The sequence below is a fragment of the Papaver somniferum genome, chromosome 5, assembly GCF_003573695.1.
Source record: "Papaver somniferum cultivar HN1 chromosome 5, ASM357369v1, whole genome shotgun sequence".
NCBI lineage: Eukaryota > Viridiplantae > Streptophyta > Magnoliopsida > Ranunculales > Papaveraceae > Papaver > Papaver somniferum.
The window spans coordinates 206,585,046-206,603,930 of NC_039362.1; the positions used below are offsets into that span (position 1 = coordinate 206,585,046).

The following is an 18,885-nucleotide window of genomic DNA, read 5'->3' on the forward strand; positions in this document are numbered from 1 at the left end:
ACCTAACTCCATCTGGCATCGTTGATTTTGTTGTATCATATAATCCAACGGTCGCTCATCGCTTACCTCCGCATCACCGTCCGATCTACCTACCATCTTCGCATCTCGCGGCTCAGCGTCACAGAACATCAAGATTGGATGAAGCCGCCTAACACTCTATCACCCGAGCCCTACCACCTAACCAAACAACCCCCTTCTCCCATTCTATCGAACCCATCTACCACCATCACCCCCCTCTCTGCAGAACCACCTCCTTCCCTGCCGCACCACCATCATCACCACCCCTCCTGCAACAGCCACCAAACCACCAACTCTCCACAACAACCGCAACCCATCACTACTATCATCACCCCTATCACCTATTAAGCTATTTCAACAACTCCACCATCCTCTTCACTGTTAGGATTGGATTTGGTGAATTAGATTGGTAGATGAAGCAATTGGAGGCGTGGATAGCATGAGGGGAGTCAGAGGAAGATTGGGTCGAAGCTATTGAGTGCTATCAGTGATTAGGTAAAACCTAATTTCAATTTTCACCAAACCCTAATTTCACTGTTTTGGGGTTTTTGATTGTTTGTATAAATAGATGATATGGGTATATGTTAGAACTCATGTTGGGATTAGCCTGCATCCAGAACTGCTAAGTTCTGTTAATTTTCATGTCCTGTTAATTTTAGTTCAACTTTAGTCCACAGTTCAATTTTAAGTCTTATAATATCCTGTTAATTTCAGTTCAATGTGTTATGTTCCTGTTATGCTTATTTCATGTTATGTTTATGTTCAAAATTGTTTGTTAATGCACTGTTAATGCTTGATGTTCACTGTCAATTCTACTCACTGTTAAATGTTCACTGTTATGCTCACTGCCATGTAATGTTTGTGTGATGTCATGTTTAATTCACTGTCATTTGAAGGAATGCTAGGCTAGACATCTGTGAAGCTTTGTGCTGATTGTGCAATGGCAAGAAATCAGTGCTCATAGCAAGCTGATTTTCTTGCCATTCTTGTTGCATGCTTAGGTTGTAGTGTTGGTTGTGCATTGGGAGAAACTAGTGCTCATAGCAAGCTAGTTTTCTTCTCATTCTATTTGTTTGCCTGTTTTCTGCCTAGCCTTGCTTCATGTCAGTTTCTCCACAACCTTGCCCTTGGCCTTAGGCCTTGGTTATCTTGTTTTGTTCTTTGCTTTTGCTGTTGCCCTGTTGTATCTTTCATTTTGTTTGCTGTTTTCTTCACTGCTTGAGCAGCTGCAGCTGCTGCTGCAACTCTGTTGCTGCTGCACTGCTGTGCATTTTCTACTGCTGCTGCACTGCTCATCTTGTACATTCTATTGCTGTTGCTGCTTTCTCTGCTGCACTGTTGCTGCACTGCTGTGCAGTCTTGCCAGGTTGCTGCTGCTACTTGCACTGCTTGTGCAGCTGCTGTGCAGTCTTGCTACTGCTGCTGCCTCTCCAAGCCAACTAAGCCCAAGTTCAATTCAGTGAATCCCAAAGGCCTAGTTCATTAGCCAAGCCCAATACATTTCATTCCAGAAGGCCCAAAGCCAAATTACAGTGAAAGATCACTTCACTGTTAGGGTGAAATTGAGCCCAAAGCTCAATCAAAGGCCCAAAGCCCATTTGCACTTCAAAGACTAACTGAGCCCAAACTCAGTTCATTTTATTGAAACAAACCCATTAAGCCCAAATTGAAGCCAAAAAGGCTTCATAGCCCAACAACAATTTAGGAACCCAAATAGCTAGAAAACTCCAAAACACACCCGATCTCTGTGGATCGACCCGTACTTGCACGAGCTACAACTGACGACCGTGCACTTGCGGTATTTCTGTAGGCCCCCGTTTTTCTGCGCTTCATTTTATACACCCTTTCAAGGCCTGCCAGGTAACCTTTGGAAGTCTAGGGGACTAGAAACAACCTCTAAGTTGGGTGAAAGATCTTGCGAGATGGGTTCTTCTAATAAATTAGACGAATCATCTACACAATCATTCACAGGGTCATCTATATATTCAGTATGGGACAGAGAGTCACTACATGATTCATCATCATCATCATCATCATCATCATCTTTGACATTCAAGAACTCTCAATATTTGTTCCAAACTAGGGTGTGTGTGTTTATAATACTTCTCGTATATCTCTAAAGGAGATTCTTCACTTACCACATGTGGATCAAAAACTCCATATTGTTTCCTCTGCATGTATTCACCAAGCGTCATCTCAGATGAGGATGCATGTTGATCTGAATTTCTACGCTTATATTCTGCCAATGTCATCTTAGGTGACGTCTCCTAGGAAGAAGTCATCATCCTCAAAAATTCCCTGAAAAGAAATACAAAAAGAAACACATAAAAAGGAAAAAAAATAACCTAAAATAAAATGAAAATACTGTACAAATAATAATAAAAAAATAAACCTAAAAATAAACCTAAAAATTAATCTAAAAACAAATCCGCGTCGGCGGCGCCAAAAATTGATGGTATTTTCAATTGAGTTGTAGTAAGATGATTCGTTCACTCAGATTTGTTGAGAACTTTTTTTAAGACTTAATAAATAAAATAATGAAAAATATATATACAAAATTTGTCACAAGATGAAGAGACGCTGAGACGCGGGATTCCACTACTTTTCATATTGTTATGGTTCAGTCATTAACTCTTGACAATATAGCTCAAACAAAAGAAGTTGTGACTCTAGTTCTTTGCCAAAAAATAGATTTCGTAAAATATTATTTGTAAGTTAAAAGCATGACGCATCTAAAGTATTTAGAACTAAGCATGCGGCATCTAACAAAATAACAAATAATTAACAGAAATCATAAAGCAATTAAATCTATGCAAAAAGTCAATAAAAGAATTAATTCATTTACCACAATCATGAAAAGTTGCTTCCTCCGTCGTCCCGGTGATGGGGTTTATCTCCACATGGTGAAAACACTCTCAAAATAATATTTCATTGATCAAATAGTGTTTACAAAGAAGAGAAAAAAAAATCAATTAAAACCGGGTTTGTAACAGTTATATGTGTTACAAACCAGAACGACCCACAATATGTGTCACTGATATTGTAGCAAATAAGTATGCCTCTGATGTACGAACCTCACCTGTGAATCGTTATCACTGTATAAAAACTACTGTCCTTGCTGGTTTGTTCTTCGTGTTCTTAACTGTTTTTCTGCTGCTGCTGCAGATTTCTCTTCAGAAATTCTTTCGACTCTGTAGCCTCCCCAATCACTCGATATCTCTCTCTGATACTCCAGAATCATATTTATACTCAACAAGGCCATGAATAACTCTTCATTACTCCAGATGATCTCTCCATAACTTCGGAAGTAAAAGAAAATAATCTCGGGATATTTTCTTTCCCTTTTTTATCTCGTTCACGTCTGTTAACAGACCACAAACTCTAATCACGAAGCTGCATGTATCTTCATCGAGTATGACTCATTGCAGCGCACGAAATCTTCCAAAAATATCTCTACGGAGTTATGAAAGATAATTCCATTCCCTTTCTTTCTTCACGCGTCTGCAGCTAGGTAACTCTCCTTCTATAACTTCTTCACACTCCACACATATTGCCAGCACACAAAGATTGCGTCGAACACATGCTAATCCTCAGAGAAACTCGAGAGAGAGTGAATCAAACCCGTGAAACTCTGCTTTCATCATCGGTGATTATCAAACCAAAATTAGCAGAATCAAAATACATTACCAGGACTGTTTAGCTTAATTACGTTTATCCCAAATGAATTCTGTGATTAAATCTCCTTAAATCGTGCCCAAAAATCGAACCCTAAACTGTTACTTCGCTGCAACACTTTTCCCGCCAAAACAGGAAATTTAAATGGTAGAGATGACCTCCCCCTAACAGACATGGGATGCGAATAACAGTTGCCGCTCCTGGGGTGTAAATAGTAATTGAGGTTCCTTTAGTAACTGGGTGCCCCTTAGTAATTGAGGTACCCCTTAGCCAACAAAGAGAGTCCGAATAACACGTGTCCTCCGGGTGCAAATAACATTTTTTCGACCAATTCTCTACAAGAGCTTATTCTTCCAAAAACAACTAAAACAAGTTTATTCGTGGTAAAATGAGTCCCAGCTAATGTATTTATGGGTGAAAGTGTGTCGCACTTTCGTGCTCATCACACTGTAATAACCAATGGAGATGTGTGGTTCAAATTTTCTTTTGGTATTTCTGCCGCCATGAATGTGATTTTTTGCTTTTCCCAATCTTTCAAGGCTGATGTCTTTTCTACTGCCATAACCTTCCTTCCTTCAAAATCTCGTTTATGTATCATTCCTTTGATGTTTTCATGAAATTCATTAACCATTGTTTTTATTATCATGTTACACTCCAATCTTTTGTCATCTTCATTGACTCTAATCATTTTTCTTTTAACTGGTTCACTGATTAGTTTAATCATTTTCTTGATTTGAACAATCTCAACAACAATCTTCAACCTCCCTGTTTCTAGCGCCATTATGTAATTGCAGGAAATCCTACACTACACCCCTCACAAGATTTCATTAACATTCAACTCATTTTAGATTAACAATCTTAATTTTATTGATGAATCTTTGAACAATCTTACAAGAAAAGATAAAGGAATCAAGAATAACCACTGTTCTAGATTTTCTCTCTCCTATTTACTTGCTTCTCACTCAGAAAAAGATCTCCCCTTTCCTTTACAACTGAATGACTATTTATAGGGAATTACATAGTGGATGAGAGCTAATATGTCCTTTATTTTCAGATATGGCTTGCGACATTCTCGTAACCTTAAAAATGTTAATCTCGCAAACTCTCTTATTTTCGCAGGACCATCACATTTTTCTCATGATTTTAGCTGACGTCGTTTATTATGTCATTTCTGAAATTGTTCTACGATGCTGTTGTGTTGTGTTGTTGATAATTTTGCTGAGGCATTATTGCTACGAGATTCTGATCCTTCAAACCTTTTGGACGACCGTAGCATCTTACTTCAGCCTCTATGATAATTTATTCTTTTAGGATAATAGTTTATTATACTCTCTCACGAGTGCTAATACAGAAACCATTTCTTTGAGCTGAATCTTTTTAATTTACTTGGTTTTCGTCTTGATTATGTGCAGTTCAAGCAGAATGGATCAAAGAACAAAGAGAAGAACCTGAATAGATAGTCTGTCTAACATATCAGATGAGTATATTGTTGATGGATGGCATATTGATATGCTCTTGAAAATCCACTCACATTCATGAAGAGTAATGGTCAAATTCCAAAGGCAAAGTTTCAGCGGGGTCTTAAGTATGCAACTCAAGTTGTCATTAATATCGATGCGAGTGTGGAGGATGAATCCCATATTTGGGGTTGGAGCAGTTGGTCGTAATTTTTCTGCCAACATCATCATAAAATTAGGAGGCTTCGGGTGTTATAATTTTTACATTGAGTATCCAAATACATTATTGTGCACTTAGGTCAACTCTCCCCAATGACCCCATAATCAAAGTGCGGAAGAGTACATCGTTCGACTTTAAAGAACAACGATTAATGATAAATATTTTTATTTCCCTTAAAATTATCAATTAATTTTCTTGTTTGACTATAACTGAGGTTTGCTTTGTATCTGATAACATAACTACCTCAACTTAAAGTTTTTTCTTTCTTTTTTGATGTAATCCTTGAGAACTATTGCCCTTTTAGTTAACTATTGTCCTTTCTGATTTTATATTGTTACTGTAATAGTATAATTTCTTAACATTTAATTAGTTTTGTACCCTCTTTTTGGAATAAAAAAATAAGAAGAAAAAAACCACGGAATGCTTTCTTTTCCTGAGTAATATACTTGGGTCTATTTACTTCAATTAAAGCCTTCCATAAGAGATAAAAAAAAGGTAATTGAAGTAATTTTGAAAACCCCTTCCATACTAATTGTGTTTTTAATATATAATTTTCTTTCCATAATAAACTCAAATGTTAATCAATATTAAATACACTAAAATAATGAAATTCCTAAATTTAGTTCTATCATGATTTTTTTTTTTAACTAAACAGTTGCTACTACAAACCACTGAAAGTAATAAGATACTTAACATATCCAAGCCAACAAAACAAATATATATCCAAAGAAGCACAAAATTATATCCAAATGTAGAAACGCTGATGAGGATCCAACTGAAGTAAGAATGGAAGGAGATAATAGCAAATGTTTAGATCCTATTTTATTGTATCCACAACTGGATATTTCTAGGACATCTTTTTACTTTCTAAATGTTTGGTTACGATGGTTATGAAGTAAGATAAGAGTTATGCCTTCTTCTTCCCAGATCTCTTTTTCTTCTTCGCCACCTTCTTCGCTTCAACAGAAGCAGCTAGAGCAGCAGCAGCCGCGGCATCCTCCTCTACACAAAATTCACGGTAGAATTACAATACAACCTCCGAGAGATCATCATTTAATGAGATAGACAGATGAGTTGAAGGTTGTCCAAGAGCTTCCCTAAGCTTTCTTCGGAAGCTAATTGACACATACGAGTCTATATCAACGCCAAACTTGTTGGCCACCTTTTCGCAAAGTGTAATAAGCTTAAGCATCCTCTGACCCACTTGATCAGTTGGGGAAGTCTCGTGCCTTATGTATTCCAAAACCTTGAGTTGTGCATCCCGGCAGCTCTGGTGCCCAGATTTCAGTATATCCAAATTCATACCGATGAAAAACGACTTCGAAATCAAGATCTCGCCAAATAACATAAATTCAGTAGCAGAAACAGCTGAATCGTTTACACTGAAATCGTTCTATCATGATATATTACATATTTGTAATACATATATAATTATCAAATATTGCATTAAGTTATTTGTTATTAACTAAAACTCAAAGGGCCCGAAATACAATATATACAGGCTCAAATACATTTGATAGTTTCTGGAAAAAAATTTAAACTTACGAAATGTACATTGTTATCTGTCACATGAAGCTTTCTAAATATATTCATTATTATATCAAGTTCTTCCCATACGTTTCTTTTTTTCCATTTTACATAAAGTTTTGATGAGATTATTATAATGGTTAATCATACCATATCTACTCTTATTAAGGAATTTAAAAAAATTTAGAAAGAGATTTCATAAATAACAAAGATGACTACAATAACGTTTTATGGAAAAGTATTGTCTTTTAGTATCATGTGGATTGCCAACTGAAAACTCATCAATTAAAATATCATATCCATGAACCCTCTGTACAATATTATTATGCACAAATAGAAATATGGAAAATATTGGAGCCTTTATCCACTTGAGTTGTGAATTAAGTAAACAATAAATATAATACCACAAAGGCAGTGAACAAATCCAACTCATGTTTGGGTTAAATACAACCATATTTCTAAAAGAGATTTCTTTTGTAACTGATTGTAACTTGGGTAATAAATGGTGAAAAAGCGGGGTCTAACAACACCACCCAATATTTCGCTTAGCAATCTGTATAGACTAACTCCGAAATACTTTGTTAGAGAATCAACTAGACAGTCAGACTCAATCTAGATAAAAGTATCTCAAGAAGTTAATATCTATCTCTTGTTTTTGATATTACTCAAGTTAATAGAAATCAGCGAGTCCTAATCAAACACATAGAATACTTGGACGGTATCAAAGACCAATGTTCAAGGATCAATCAATATCAATCAACAACCAAAGGTCGGATTTCCAATTGATGATCACGAACGCACAACCTGTATTATTTCAATTATATAACAAATATAATGCGTAAAAGAAATAACACAGGCACCAGAAGTTTTGTTAACGAGGAAACCGCAAATGCAGAAAAACCCCGGGACCTAGTCCAGATTGAATACACACTGTATTAAGCCGCTACAGAAACTATCCTACTCCAAGCTAACTTCGGACTGGACATAGTTGAACCCCAATCAGTCTCCCACTAATTCAAGGTACAATTATACTCCTACGCCCCTGATCCCAGCAGGATATTGCGCACTTGATTCCCTTAGCTGATCTCACCCACAACCAAGAGTTGCTGCAACCTAAAATCGCAGACTTGATAATAAACAAATATGTCTCACACAGAAAAGTCTATCAAAGGATAAATATGTCTCCCACAGAAAAACCCTAGGTTTGTGTTCCGTTTTAAGATATGAAAATCAAGGTGAACACGAACCAATTGATAATCTGGTCTTATATTCCCGAAGAACAGCCTAGATTAATCAATCACCTCTCAACAATCCTTCCTGACTACACAGGAAGTTTGTCGAGGAATCAAAAACAGTGAGACGAAGATGTTTATGACTTCTTTATCTTTCCTATCGGAGAACTCTCACGATCTCAAGCCAATCAATAGATTGTACTCGTATGATAGAAGATGCAAGATCAGATCACACAACTACGATAAAAGTAGTATCGGTCTGGCTTCACAATCCCAATGAAGTCTTTAAGTCGTTAACCTGGTTTTAGAGAAGAAAACCAAAGGTTAGAGGAGAATCGACTCTAGCGAGCGAACTAGTATCACACAGACGTGTGGGGATTAGTTTTTCCCAAAGCTAGATGTCTCCTATGTATAGTCTTCAAATCAGGGTTTTGCCTTAGTTACAAAGCAATCCATATTCACCGTTAGATGAAAACCTGATTTAGATTCAAGCTAATATTTCTCAACCGTTAGATCGAAAACTCAACTTGTCACACACACTTGAGATATACTCCCTCCGTCCCTAATTAGATGACCTATACCATAAATGAGTGGAGTGATAGATTAGCATTATTATAAAAAATATGTAAAATTTGATAGCCATATTTATATTCATTAGATAGGTGTTTTAAAATTCTTTCCGATGATACAAAGTTTATGAAAATCCGTTGTATAGTTTGAGAGATAAATCATTTCTAAATTTACTAGTAAATTTTAACTAGGTCATCTAATTAGGGACGGAGGTAGTACGTTTACTGGATTTGTGAAAACTGTGCCCAAACGTGTACGTGTATGTTGGTTCAACATAGTAACCCAAAAGGTTAACCATATGAGAATTTCATATTAACCTTGTCCTTCTTCACCATAACTAGTTCAATTGACTCAAATGAACTAGTTAGAGAGTTGTTCAATTGCTATGAGATCTTATATAACTACACAAGACATAATTGAAACAAAGATGATTCGATTCGATTGAATCGTCTCATGAACTTTATAGCCACGGTTTGCAGCATTCCTTATTAATTTAAGTTTCATGTTCATAGCACATCTTTAGATCATAACCCAATCAAGTACGCAAGCAAGTTCGCGGACTTAAGGCAACCGGTAGAGTTTTCCAAACTCAGTAGAAAATCTCGGCAAGGAGACTTCCGGCAGTTCGCAGACTAAACACGCAAATGAGTTTTTAGAAAATCCTAGCAGAAATTCTCGGCAAAAGAACTTCCGTCAGTTCGCGGATTTGGCAAAGCCAATTCCTCCGGTTTCTCTCAATCAACAAAGTTCGCAAACTTCGGATTAAGGAATAGGACTTATACACATATGTGTTACCACACAATGCTTATATCCATTATTGGTTATATTGACCTAAACTCTCATTCCAACCATTGAAACATTCTAAGAGGACATTATATAGTTGTTACACTATTTCTCGTCAAAGCGATTTTCAAAGTGATTGAAACAATATGACTTTCGTCATTAGGTGACGATAAACCCGATCAAAGCGAAACGATTTACCAACACATGATTTCGAGATATAGATAGGTGAGATATACTCGGCTCAAAATATCAAATGTGTATGATCCAGTCAATATAGCATACGACTTTTGTCTCATAAGAAGTAGGAGATAGAAGAGATAGACTTTTGAGTGATAGATAAGTTCAAGTCTCCACATACCTTTTAGTCGATGAAGTTCCACCAGTTCCTTGAGTAGTTCTTCGTCTTTGTATGATAATCTCCATGGAGTCTTGATCTCAACTACACTTTCTATATATCCTAGTCCGATACTTAGCTAATAGTAGACTAGAAATAAAGACGTATAGTTTTGATCACTAACATTGACAAACATGCTTGATATAGCAACCATGCGAGGTCGACCGAGCTATGCTCTAACAAATGCTGCCTTCCTTCGTTATCAATCTATCTTCTCCGGTGATCACCAATATTACCGTCAAAATTTGAGGGAAACAACAAAATCAACCTTTTCAGTCAAATTAGGTTTTGGGTTTAAAACTAGCATTGATTTTTGTCGTTCACACGAATTTATTTGAAAAAATAAGATCAATTACAAAGAGTTATTAAAGTTATGGGTATGTATATAAAAAGGGATGAAAACGTAAACATATGAACAGTTGCGGCACCATCGTTGTAATCACGAGCCACATAGACATTGTTGTGGTGATTTAAAATTTCTTTGTGATGATTTTCGGAAAATAAATGATCTTTTGGAGACAAAATTTGGGATTATGAAGTTTGGTTTTTATATCTGGTCAGTAACAATTGTTATTTGATGGTATCGATCTTGCTGGAGGTATTGGAATCATCGTCCATTTTCTTTTTCGCTTTTCTTATTTCCGTTGTTTCATATGATCGTCGGTCATCACCATCGTAGTATTTAATCCATTTTAGTATTTAAAATTTTAACCATCATTATCATCAGACGCGTTCGTGTCTAAGGTTGGGGCGGAGCTGCTTTACCTGAAATTATTTTTAATATGGGTTTGATTACCCATGTTGGGGGTGGTTATAATTTATTTATTTTCCAAAATGAAAGTTGTATTTTATAACAGTGAAGGTTGCATTTAGTCACCGCCAAACAAAAAAAAATGAAATAACAAAAGTACAAAATGAGAAATGCCAAACGTTGCAGGTTATGAATTATTATAAGTGAGTAATAATATCAGTGAACTATAAAAGATAACAACAACTATGGATGGTTCAAAGTATATCAAACCAGCAGGTTTATTATCAACTCCTTATTATGTTATAGATGTACCTCCCTGCGAATGTATAGTTTTTATACCGAAGTTATAAGTATCGTTTTAATTTTTTTTGGAGAAACGTAGGCTATGTTTGAAAAGTGTAGGGCTTCGAAGACATCCTTTGTTGCACTAGAGGCGGTAATGATCGTGTTTCCCAGGGTTTGCAAAACCCGAAAAAATATTTTCAGGAAAAAATAACAACGTTGACTAGTGTTTGAATTTGACTATAGTTAGTATAAAAGGGTTATAATTAAGGTACACAATTTTAAGTTCGAAGAAGAAGAATATCTTGGGTAAAATAGGAAAAAATAGAGTTTTATATTTTGGTAACAAAAATGAAACTTTATGGTGATGACAAAAATTCTAGTAATCACGAAGAATACGGTACATCTATATCCATCAATGTAAATTATTGTGTTTACGATCCTTCGTATAAATTCTGATATGTTCCAGAGGTTCTTTGTTCGTTTTTCTAATATGTTAAACCACGTCTTTGTTTATGTATACCATTCTCATTTTATACCATTCTCATTTTATCCCAACCCTATTATGTATCTTTTAACTTTTGGTGTATCACTAATAACAATTGCGATGATTTGTAACATATTTCAGATCTATAGAACTCTTAATATTTGTGAAATTGTCCCAAGGAATGGAAACTATCTCATATTTATGCCGACCATTTAAACTCAAATATACCGAGCATCTCTTGAATGTAATGTTATTTATATCATACCAACATAGCTTTTTTCCATCCCCGATCGTGGATGGTCTAAGGATGTACCACCCTTAAAAAATATTGATTACCTTGATCTAGCTCTAGAAAATTTTCTCTGAAAACACACAAAATTTTTTTTGAAGTTTAATAGTATTGTGACCACTGAAGTCAGCAAACTGATTGTTTCATGTTATCCAGGAGATTGGATAACCAAATTGATTAGAGGCTTTATAATTTGGTACCCCGCTTAACATTTATTTGGTCATTTCTAACTGGATTGGAGCGATGAATATTCAAGACTGCAAGAGTTCATAAGCTTGATTTACTACCTAGAGCATCTTATTTTCCAGACAAGGAAAGCAAAAAAAGTGTGTTTCTAAATAACATTTAGAATTCACATTTCTTATGATTTTAGCATTATTAACTACGTACCTAATTCACATCAACTGGAACACATACGATGTCAACCTCATCATGATTACTTGCTTAGTAGTAGGACAACTTCTAATCAAAAGATGATCCATACTTTCCACCTGAAACAGAATCATTCAAAAGTATTATTTAGACCTTTATGATTTGATTAGAGCAAATGAGTTTTTGTTGGATGGCACTAGCCTACTATCAAACTTTGGGCTTGAGTTTACTTGAGATGTAATCGACCATGTGAGTAATTAATCTTCAGTTGTGCTCCTTACGTCTCTTGGATCTTGCAAGACCCTACGCAACATCGTTCCCCTAGCTGACGTCCTTTACAGGCCTAGGAGTTGCTTCAACCGAAGTGAAAACTTTTGTTACTATTATGTCTCTAACAGAAAGCCTATTTATCCCTTTAGATATATTTCAATCAAGTTCTGAATTTTTTTTTACAATAGAACAAGTCTTGCAAACCTCAAGGATATGGAACACTTACATTCTTATTTAAGATAAGCTTAGATTACTACCAGGATGCAAGAATAATATAAAAAAGTTAAACTAGAAGTGATTTATATATCTATCTTGTGGAATCACAAAGTCTGAGACGAAAAGTATTTTATAATTTTTATCTATCAATTTCCTGATCTAAAGTTTCGAAAACTCAAAATATCAATAAGAACAAGATCTATTAAGTAAAATATAGTATGACCGGGGTTCACGAATCCCTTAGTTAAGTCTTTCAAAATGTTAACCTAATACAGTTTCAACATAGGAAACCTAGGTTTTAGAGGATGACTCTAGCTCCAACTAGGACACAGAACTGCCGGGATTAAGATTCTAGTGTGCAGGGAGTCCTCTATATATATTGACAAACAATTCTAAACAAAGGAGATTAGTGAACTATGTTTTCATGTTCACGAATTGCTTTGTATTTAACAAGCTAAATTTCTTCATATAGACTGTGTATGAAATCATATGAAAAGTTTGCTTTGAATCGCAAAAAAGATGTGTGCAACCGTAAGTATACGTAGTGTACCAAGTGGTTTTCCAAACAACCATGGTTAACTGATATTGAACTGGAAACCATAAGTAGAGTAATATATCACAAGACCGAATCAACTTGTGTGAACTGTTAAAACAATTTGTGAACTCAAACTCGTCTCGTAACTCAGGATTTTGATTTTTTGGCAAGTGTGTACTGTTAAAACAGTTTGTGTACTTTGAAAAAAAAATGTGTACAAGAAACATTCAAAATCACCTAGTTTGCGAACTATATAAATCAGTTCTTGTACCTTTGAGTTAAATAGTATGCAGTATCTCAAATTCGACTAGTTCGTGAACTGAGAAAATCAATTTGTGTACGCAAGTTTATTGAGATAAAATAAATAAAGTCTTTATATTTATAATTTCAAGTTCGTGAACTGGTAAAATAGCTTTTGAACTTTAAGAACTAACTTGACTTACCAACTTGCATTCTTCTTTGCAAATGTTCATCGTTATATTAAAGTCATGAACTTTTCTTAGTAGATAGACTGGTAGATAATTTGAGTGAATATGATATTCAGTCTTCACATACCTTTGTTGGTCAAGTTTCCATCGATGTTGTCATTCTTCAGCCTTCAATCTTCAAGGTCACTGAATACTGATATTGATGCTTTGTTCCTAGTCCGATACTGACTTTAGTAGACTATAAATCAAGATATAGTTTTGATTACACATTAAAACTAAATATAAATTCTAACAGTTTAAATCTATGACAAAGATTAAATATGTTTGACCTAAGAAAGATCTAATTGTTGATATTAATTACATCAAAACTAACTGGTTTTACCATTGATATTCAGTTTGATTTTTATATCAAACTAAAAGCGAAACCATTACTCTCAGTTTTCATCTTTTTAAACCAAAACCAACCATTAGTGAATGGCTCGGTTCGATTTTCCCCTAATAGATTTGCTGCGCTTCGGTTTTAGCGGAAAACCATTACCATGTACAACCTTAACAATAAGGCATTTTTGTTATTATTCTAAGCGGTCCATTTTTTAAATTATTGTATATTCATTTTTAATCTTCAAATGAGCTATCAAATTTTCTGTTATACCCAAAACATATTTCGTTTTTTTACATGGAATTATTAGAACAAAATGAAAAATAATGCTCGGTATCAATGTTATATATTTTTTGAGATAATGATTACAATCTTATCTGACGATTGCTTTAAAAAGGGAGACTAACGACATATTTGTAGGTGGGAATAGAAAAAGAACTAAAATGCAACATAGTTTATTGAATTACATACAAATTAAATTCATTTTTTGGCTGATCTCTGAGCTAGACGGCATTATCCTTCCCTTCAAGAACCTAATTCACAACACCCCGTATGAGAGTGTATTATCCATAATACTATACCAAATCCTCTTATTAGCATGTTGATAAAATCTAACATATCAGAATTATGTGGAAAAATGCCTAAACAAATAGTTTCAAAAGTTAGCATCACAAAACTAGCCCTATCCTCTCGCTTTCTGGGTTGAGTGGTGGATCACTCGGTTGGTTATCTACTGCACCTGAGTTGGTGCTTCCTATGTGTGTCATGGTGAGATAGGCACGAGCCTCCGGGTGTGGTCGCCAAATATTGAAGGATGATTTCGGTTCTGGTTCTACCCGTCCTAACTACACCAAGTGATCTCAGCTTTCTAGGAATAGTAAGAGAGAGAGAGTTTCCTTTCCCTTGTACCTTGTCATTCCTTATATCCTAAACTTCCTTAAGTACTCCTAATTCCATCCCTTCCTTGATATAACCTCCTTCTTATTCATTAATCCCTTCCTTGTCCTTTCCTCCTTATGGATATTTTCTCATTGGACTTGGGCTTAGTCCCCAAGTCCCCATGTTGGGTTGACCACCCCTTTTGGGGACGCCCTAAGCCCGCTAACGAGTATTATTTTTCATGTACCAACAATTAGCAATTATAAAACCATCAAATTCCCTGCCTAAACCATTCAAAACATGCATTACTAAATCTGATTCAGTGACTCTTTCACCTATAACAGTTAAATTATCAGCTATAGTCTTGATATTTGTAGATATACAAGAACAGTAAGATTCCCTTTCTTGAAATTATGTAACTGATTCCTCAACATAGCTTTCGTGGCCATGAATTGATTCATAAAGCTAGTTTCAAGAAAGGCCCAAATTTCTCTTGCAGATGTAAGACCCAAAACATCTCCAGAAACAGAAGGAGTAAAAGTTGCCTTTAAACAACTAACCACAAAACAATCTAGCTTTCTCCATAAAACCTACTGAGGATTAACAGTATTAACACCATCAACAACAATTTCCTTAATTGGTTCTAGGTCATCACCAGTAACATGACCACACAAATCAGTTGTAATTAAAATTGACTCAAACTGATCCTTCCAGACGAGATAATTCGTAGAATCCAGTTTTGACGAAACAAAATTTGCTATATTCGAAAAAGGTAATGAAAAAGATAAAGAATTACCAGCTTGAGCAGCGAAAGACATTTTCTTTCTTCTTGTATAGATAATTACGGACATGAACAACCGTCAATAAAAAAATAGTGAGAGAACAAAAAATCCAGACAAATCTTGAACAGATCTGAATCAAAGTTGTTGAATATAAACTGAAAATAGGTATTAGAAAAGATGTTGATTCACAAAAAAATTATCCTGAAATAGTATTAAGTTGAAAAGTATATGCAGGTAGGGCTTTATTGTTTGAATGAAAAAGATATTGAAAAATTTCCTCTTGGATCGGAGCCGAAAGATACCATGAGAAACATTGAAAAAGATTATATTCAAGATAAAGATAGACAGAGAATAGACTCAGCTATAAGTACAATAGAGTAAGTTGTGCAGACATCCAGACATAGCTATAATAACAGCGGATACAATTATTCTAACAGAGGTCAAGTCAATTAAGTTGACTTGACTAAACTACTTCCAATAATCCACCCCAGGCTAAATCAATGTGCATGTCAATTCATTGACTAGCTAAGTTTCTGATAATAACCCTAGACTACACTGAGTTCTAATGTCAAGCACAAGCACAAATGTTGTGCCTTAATACCAGGTGAGTAGGTTTTCGACAACCTTCTTGGTCTTTGGTAATCTCGTCAAATTATACGGTTCACTTTGGTTTGGACACCTAAAAGTGCAGTCCATGGCGCATGTGGCATATCTGTGATCAATCAAACATTTCATCATATTGCACCTGCAACAATCTCCATTCATAGAATCTGTGGTTTTTTTGTTATAACTGATTCTCGTTTTAGTGTACACCCTTTTGCCCAGTTTCCAGTACTGAAAGTATCTTTTACATTTTTGCAGGCGATTGATTTGCAGATGGTTGAGGTTCCTTCTGTCACTCTCTTGAGAAACCCTTTTTGATAATTTAATTTGCATTATGTTTTATCTCTCAATTATGGTAGCTATTAAGAATACGTGGGCAGTCAAGAAATAATAAGAAAAGTAAAGAAGCACTTTACAGACAAATGCATAACTATTTGGATCTTGTTAACTAATTCATGTTCCCACAGGAAAGCTTTAAAACTAGTGCTAACTTTAAAAGATAAAATACAAAGTAATCCTAAAGCTATCAGGAAAGCTTGTTAGAATAGATTGTTGTCATGAACACATTATAGGGGAGATGGTATCATGTACAAAACAGGTCGGACCTGTTTTTTTTATTTTTTTTGATTTCTTTGCGGATTCTTATTTACTTGTCTCAGATGATCCTAAACTTTGCATATAATGATGCAGAATCAAAGGAATAACATTGGTAAATCAGGGCAACTTTATCTTTCGACGTATGTGATTTGATTTCCGATTTCAGGCGGGTTTATTAAATCATTAGACTGTGTGCGTGGTTTTCTAAAGCCAAAAATGACTATTATCACTTCATTTTGGGTTTGAATCACAATTGAAAGTATCATTTGCTCACTGTAAGAAATATTATTTGGTGATACAGATACTTATTGTGGATTTAGATTGACATCTCTGCTTCTGAGGTAAGAAAGAAAAATAGACTGCCTGGTAAATGTTTGGTGTTGTTTATTTTTTAAGATAGAAATCACAATCCTATCTAACAAACATTATTTTTCTTTACACTGGGACTAGAAGAATTAAATTAAAATGAATAATAATTTTATTAAATGGCATTGTCTCCCCCTTCAGGAGCCTAATTCGAAATACTCATCAGCGAAAGAGAGGGTCTGGTCCATAACATTATACAAAATGCGTTTATTAACTTGTTGCAAAGCTCCTAGAAAAAAGGCCATGTATCATCTTTTGGTAAAATGCCTAAACAAACGGTTTTAAAATCTAGTGTCATAGAATTTGCTTTATAATCTGAAATAACATAATCGGCCATCTCAAAATGAAGTGTTAACGAAGGAAAGTTAGCAATATCAAATTTCCCTGGTAGACGGAAACAAACTTCATAACTGTATCATTTTCCAACATATTCAACTCCGAGCTCGTTAAAATGTGCCTTCACCAAATTTGCCACTTTATCAGAATGACCTCTATACATTATGGATATTGGAGTACCAGAATCTATGACACAACCGCCAATTACTTGGCTTTTAATCTCGAAAGTACCTCTTGGAAATCCTATTCTCGTCTTACCTACACTGATATCTTCTAGATTTAAGTAATAGAGTGGCGTCTGAAATAGCTTAGGAACAACAATGGGAGTTTTGTGTACTTCTTGGCCTACATGTCCGATTGTCGCATCTGTACCAAATCTTAAATATATATCCGATCCTTCGATTTTCTTGTTATACGCCTCTAAACAGTAGGAAAATTTTCCTTGTCCAGTAGCACCTAATTGGTTTAGAAAAGACCATTGTCATAATCCTAGACCAAGTATTCCTGCAATAAGACCGGGTTTGTTGTATAGGTGATAATTACCCAAACTTCTTTCGAAATTCTGTTGGATAAGACCACAACCCATGTGTAATTGGATTCTTTCAAATCCACCAGTATCGGAGCCTACAGTGAATTTTTCTTCACCAATAACACCAGTTGTAACTGATCCACCCCCATACCTTGCTTCGTAAATGCACATACCATCTTTGGTGCACCTATCTCCGTTGCAAAGAGGGTGCGTATTACAATAAACAATACGAAATATAGTTGACAATTTGGAAGGATAATGTGGCATATCTTGTTTGAAAGTTTTATCGGCACCTTCACACTGAAACCATGTCTGATCACTACCTGTATCAATCATTAAATAATAATTCATGAATGTTTTTTGTTCGCCGGTAAACGTACCTAAACCAACCATTGCAACATAAAACGACCTTGCATCGTAAACTATGGGAAAACGTGCAACATCAGGATTCATGGAGAGTGTTGTATTGCTCTGGAGTAATATTTGCAACTCCATATAATGTGCTTTAGCTTTAGATTGTTCGACGAGTCTTTGAAGCCTGTCGTGTGGTGTTAGACGATCACCTTGATATAAAGGTGATTCTTTGGAGTCTATATGGGTCATTTTGATACTAAACCCTTTTTTTGGATTCATAGCAATGAATGAGTTTAATATTAGTGAAACATGAGTAATTGTTAGAAGAGAAATGAAAAAGGTTCTCTCCATTTTTGAGCTAGAACGGACTTCAATGGACACAATTAAGGCTGCACAAGACCCGGTCCAAAATACCTGTACCGGTTAGGAACCGAAAAACCCGGACTTAACCGTACCGGACCCGGAGTTGCCGGTACATGTACCGGTTCTGAAAGTAGAAACCCGGAGTAGGTCGGTACAGGTATTGGTTCTGGGGTGAGTCCCGACCCGTCCCT

The 18,885-nt window shown here is 35.4% G+C and overlaps 2 protein-coding genes across 2 annotated transcripts in view; both read right to left on the reverse strand.

Moving 5' to 3' along the window:
• Window positions 1-15,582, reverse strand: part of LOC113280630 — a 37,126-nt gene extending 21,544 nt beyond the window's left edge. The window contains exon 1 of the mRNA XM_026529233.1: window positions 15,359-15,582. Within this exon, the coding sequence (XP_026385018.1) occupies window positions 15,359-15,582 (224 nt within the window). The remainder of the gene's footprint in view (window positions 1-15,358) is intronic.
• A 1,945-nt stretch (window positions 15,583-17,527) lies between these two features.
• On the reverse strand, window positions 17,528-18,580 carry LOC113280631 (aspartic proteinase nepenthesin-2-like). Its single transcript, XM_026529234.1, has 2 exons — window positions 17,992-18,580; window positions 17,528-17,904 (listed from the first exon to the last, which is right to left on the reverse strand). Exons 1-2 carry the CDS (start codon window positions 18,578-18,580, stop codon window positions 17,528-17,530), a joined length of 966 nt encoding a protein of 321 aa, XP_026385019.1.
• Between the last annotated feature and the right edge of the window lie 305 nt (window positions 18,581-18,885).